This window comes from Solanum verrucosum, unplaced genomic scaffold (genome assembly GCF_900185275.1).
Source record: "Solanum verrucosum unplaced genomic scaffold, falcon-dt-bn FXZP01000050.1, whole genome shotgun sequence".
Classification (NCBI taxonomy): Eukaryota; Viridiplantae; Streptophyta; class Magnoliopsida; order Solanales; family Solanaceae; genus Solanum; species Solanum verrucosum.
Genome location: NW_026020020.1, coordinates 2,672,198 through 2,677,301, shown reverse-complemented (window position 1 = coordinate 2,677,301; position 5,104 = coordinate 2,672,198). Strand labels below are relative to the sequence as shown.

The 5,104-nt window shown below is 35.8% G+C and overlaps 1 protein-coding gene across 1 annotated transcript; it reads right to left on the bottom strand.

Moving 5' to 3' along the window:
* Window positions 1-2,590: 2,590 nt before the first annotated feature.
* LOC125821063 (uncharacterized) lies at window positions 2,591-3,927 on the bottom strand. The gene is made up of 5 exons (XM_049500482.1): window positions 3,910-3,927; window positions 3,691-3,783; window positions 3,490-3,594; window positions 2,829-3,209; window positions 2,591-2,644 (listed from the first exon to the last, which is right to left on the bottom strand). Exons 2-5 carry the CDS (start codon window positions 3,769-3,771, stop codon window positions 2,591-2,593), a joined length of 621 nt encoding a protein of 206 aa, XP_049356439.1. The 5' UTR covers window positions 3,772-3,783; window positions 3,910-3,927.
* Between the last annotated feature and the right edge of the window lie 1,177 nt (window positions 3,928-5,104).

Sequence of the window (5,104 nt, the reverse complement as noted above, 5' to 3'; positions counted from 1 at the left end):
CGGCATTTTCCTGCACATTCAAAATAAAATTATAAGTTAGTGAAATAAATGTGGAAGTGCATAATTGGAGAGTATTCACTGTAAGCCAACCAATCCAAATCAATATATATATATATATATATATATATATATATATATATATATATATATATATATATGCAAATCATATAGAACATTTATCAGCACATGAATTCTGGATTATTGCATGTATTGTAAACACAAAGAACACTTGTTACATGTCTGTATTGGGCAGGAACTGGGAGCTGCCCATTTCATTAATCAAGAAAGAGCTCAAGAGACTAGCTCTCACATTCGCACTTTGATATTAAGCAAAGAGATGAGGAATTTAAAAAAAGAAAAGAGTTGGAGGCTGCTAGGAAGAACAAAAACAAAGGGGAACAAGGCAAACAAGATTCCAGAAACCTGCAAATGCAATACACAAATAGAGAGGATGGAAACACCAGTTCACAATACCAGCAGCACAAAAAAAAAGGAAATAACAACAAGCCAACTGATGAAGAATGGCAGACTCAGAAGAGAAGCTTACAGGCAAGTTCAACATAGCATGGACAGACCAAAATCTCCTAAGGAAACATTGCAGTAGCAACAGACTCATCACACAAGTATGACTACTAATTCTGCACTCCCTACATCTAATAATTTCATTGATCTTTCTATGCAGGATCAACCAAACAATCAAGAAGGAGCTGAAAATCAGAATTCAAAAGATAAGGATACAATGGAGACACAAATTAATAATAAGTCAACCACTGACAGCATGTTAGGCATGAGAACACCCACATTGATCATAGTCTAGACCATAGATCCCCTACTAGCCCCTTCAGCATCACATTCAGAATAAACAGCAAGTTCCAGACAGGTTTCAGGTTAATGCTACAAGTCAATCTTAAGTTATTTTCTGCTTTTGCAAAAAATTCAAGAGAACCTATATCTTAAAGTTATAATAAGATCCATTTTAAATAAAATCGTAGAGTAAAAATGGTGTTTTAGCAACATGGGAACCCGCAGGAGCCTCTGAGTATTTGGAGGTAACACAATATTCCTATTTCTTTGATTTATTTTGAGGTTGTTAAAAACCTTCAACCATTTTCACTTTCTTGTTCTGTTTTATGCACCGACAACTGCTCAATCCTACTGAATTTTTCGCTGACATTGTCATCGAGCATGAGTAAGCTTAAGCAGGTTTTATACCTGGGAGGAAAATAACTGATAATATTATTCTGGCCCATGAGCTAGTGCAAGCTTATAGTAGGAAACATATCTCTCTTAGGTGTATGATTAAGGTTGACTTACAGAAAGCTTATGATACTGTTGAGTGGATATACCTAAGACAAGTATTAGAAGCAATGAGTTTCCCCAAGAGGTTTATTGGGTGGGTAATGGAGTGCATTCAGACTGTTAATTTTTCAATTGTGGTGAATGGAGAGCATATTGAACCATTTGATACAACAAGAGGGCTTAGGCAAGGGGATCCTATGTCTCCTTATTTTTTTGCCATTGCCATGAAATATCTTAGCAGATGTTTGAATGAGTTGCAAGGGGATAAGGGATTCAAGTTCCATCCTAGATGTGCTAAACTGAATATTACTCATCTAAGCTTTGCGGATGACCTTCTAATGTTTGCTAGGGGTGATATGAAGTCAGTGGCTGCATTACAAGAGTGTTTCATGCAATTCTCTAATGCTTCTGGTTTGAAAGATAATCTAGGAAAGAGTTGTGCCTACTTTGGAGGTATGCAAGCACAAGTAAAAGAAGATATCCTTCATCACTTAGGATACTCTTCAGGGGAGCTACCCTTTAAGTATTTGGGTGTCCCACTATCGACTAAGAAGCTGTCAGTAATGGAGTGGCAGCCGCTAATTGAGAAGATCGTCAGTAGAATATCATCTTGGACAGCAAAGAAACTATCATATGCAGGGAGAGTACAGCTGGTTCAAACAGTTTTGTTTGGTGTACAATCATATTGGGCACAATTGTTTCTAATACCTAGCAAAGTAGTGAAACTTATTGAGGCTCATTGTAGGAGCTATGTGTGGACAGGTACAAATCATATAAACAAAAAAGCTCTAGTTGCTTGGGAGAAAATATGTACTCCAAAATCTGCAGGTGGACTGAATATTACAAATTTGCATTTATGGAACAAAGCTGCAATTGCTAAGACTTTCTGGGACCTTACTCACAAGCAGGACAAGATGTGGATTAGATGGATTCATAGTTTCTATATAAAATCAAAAGGTAAACCAAGCAAGAAAAAGAGAGCAGCAATTAAAAGAAGACAACAAAAAGAGGCTGAGATACAACATTTCAAAGTACAGGAAAGACAGATTACTAGAAACAAGAACCAACAGCAACAGGATGACAACTCAAACCACATCAGAATAGAGTTTAACTAGCACAAGTGACAACAAACTCACTCACAAAAATACAACAAAGTCTCTAACCTTCGAAGAAATCTAAAAGGGACAGCTTTAGCTATGAGAATCAGTTTAAGCAATGAAAACTAAAACCATCTCTCACAACAACCATCACAGTTCAAAGCAGTAAAACAACAGGGGATAAAAGTACACAACTACAACCCAAAATCAGTAGAGTCCTCCTTCAACACAATACAACACTCATACAACTAAAAATATAAAAAAAACATTGGTATAGAAGCTTAAAGGAGACAATGAGTAACAAAAACAAAGTAAACTTTCAAAGATTCAAGATAGTAAAATAAGTTCAGAATTTATTTACCAAGAACACCAGCTCAACTAGAAGAAAAACAATATGCAGACTATTAACAGAAAATGTAAAATACAAAATACCTTTTGAAGAACCGAATCATGAGCTGACCCTGAAGAATGTGGAAGATTTGTGCCTCTTACAGCTTGTACGCTACTTGCATCAATAGGTGAAGCAATGTTAGATCCAACACACCCTGGTATATCTTGAAAATTCAATCCAGGGTTGTTTTGCAGCAATTGAGTGAATAAATGTCGCATTTGTTCTCTCAATTCTTTTTTTAGAGAAGTGATTTCATTGGCACGCTTTTGTTTTAGATTGTTAATTTCCTCATCTTTCTTCAAAGAACTTGTTGTCACTGATCTACCATAGCACCTAAGTCGACCAGGCTGCTCCTTTCCAAACACTGCCCTAAATGCATCATCAGCTGTTTCCCCAGAATTTTGGCGATTTTGAAGTTCAGCCTGTTGAATAAAATTGGCATCCATAATGAATTGTAAGTACTATTTCATTTCCAGTCCTATGATAGCGATCAAGAACTAAAAAAATTTGACAACTTTTCCTAGCAAACAATTCAGCGACATCGACAAAGAGGAGAAGAAGAAGAAGAAGAAGAAGAAAAAGAAGAAGAAGAAGAAGAAGAAGAAGAAGACATACGTGATAAAATTCAATGGAAAACTCCCCACAATATATAAATTTTAAGTCTAAATCAAATTCACTACTAATCCTCTTTAAAAAACTTACTATTGCAACTTGGGCATCAACCTGGATTTCCTTTCCCGTCTTGGTACGAGTTGCAATAAACATTTCAGGCTTTGATGGTTCTTCGTTGTTGTCTTTGGCTGCACGCTACAGATTATACAAAAAAAAAATAAAAAAAAATCAGTATCCTCTAATAAAGTACAAAAAAATGAGATTTTTTAAGAAATGTCAGCTAAGTATTACCAATGCCACGCGTACTCTTGCAAAATTAATAGGTCCCATTCGATGCCTCCACTTTTGTTTTTTCCTGTTTTGAGAATTCATCTCGCATATGGCCTATTATTAAATAAAAAGAGATAATTGAATTGATAAATAAAAAAAGAATAGATACGATGCAAAATATGTCGATGAGTAGAAATGCACTATTTTAGCGTTACTTGAACAGTTGGGTGTTTCCAATACTTGAACAGTTGGGTGTTTCCAATACTTTAATTTTTTTGCTTGTGTCGCCTCCAAGCATCACGAAGACCAGTCATCACCCACTTCTTTCCTTCTACTGGAATTAGAAATTTGGACTATGCAAAATAAAATATATTTAGCTTCAGTAAGTAAAAACAAATAATAAAATATGCAATCTCAAGAGTGATTGTTCTTACATTGATATATTGCCACATGCGCTTTTTAGTATCCTTTGGCACCGCATGCCAACTAGTGTACATCAAGCTGATGAATCTAGGATTCCTTGCAATTGTTCCTATAAAGTTGCTTAATTGTGACACTATCTTATTAGTTGGTCCCACTGCTTGTCCTTTATCAAATGCCACCTTATTTCTTTCTTCCAAATTTCTTGCGTGAATATCCTTACATGTTGTTTGTCCTCGAACTTTTTTTGACTTCGATATTTCTAGATTGATGTAACAGACAAGAAATAAGATATTTCTTTTATAACGAGTACTAAATCTTACATGGTTTAAGACATACCTTTTGTACTACAATCAATGTCAATTTCCTCTTTGACATCACATTCATCTCCACCGAGTTCTTCTTGATCCACAAGATCATCCAATCCTTTGTTGTGTTCGTTAATAATAGGATCATGAATATCATGTTCATTGTGTATCTGTTGCTTATCCAGAAACAGATCAATAGTGGTAGCTGGTCGGACCGATTTCCTCTTCACTTGTTTGAAGTTCAGTAGATCCTCATTATCATATTGTACCTCTCCATTACCTAGTGTTGTTCCAGTCACATGTACTGAAGCAGTAACACCTTCCTTGAATGATGTTTGGAACCTAGAGTTATTCATAGGAAGTTTAATTCCTTTCTCTTGAATGGACTCTCCAGATTGAAATAACCTCTGTTTAGTTTGTCCTTTCCCTGCAATCATATGTGAGGTTCTAAGCTCTTCCCTTAAAGACGATTGAATTACTGATTTGTGCCCAAGCAATTTACTCTTTCCTTGTTGTGGAATGAAATCCTCAGAATTCTTTCTTTTATGTGGTATTGGTGCCTGCTCTTTCTTAGCTCTATCATTGCGTTCATTTGCAAGTTGTTCTCTCTTAATCTTGAATTTGTTGGCCAATTCAGCACTTGATCGGTATTGCATATCAACATCCAGATTCTTGAATGGACTTTGAGCTTTGTTTGGATTCGGACC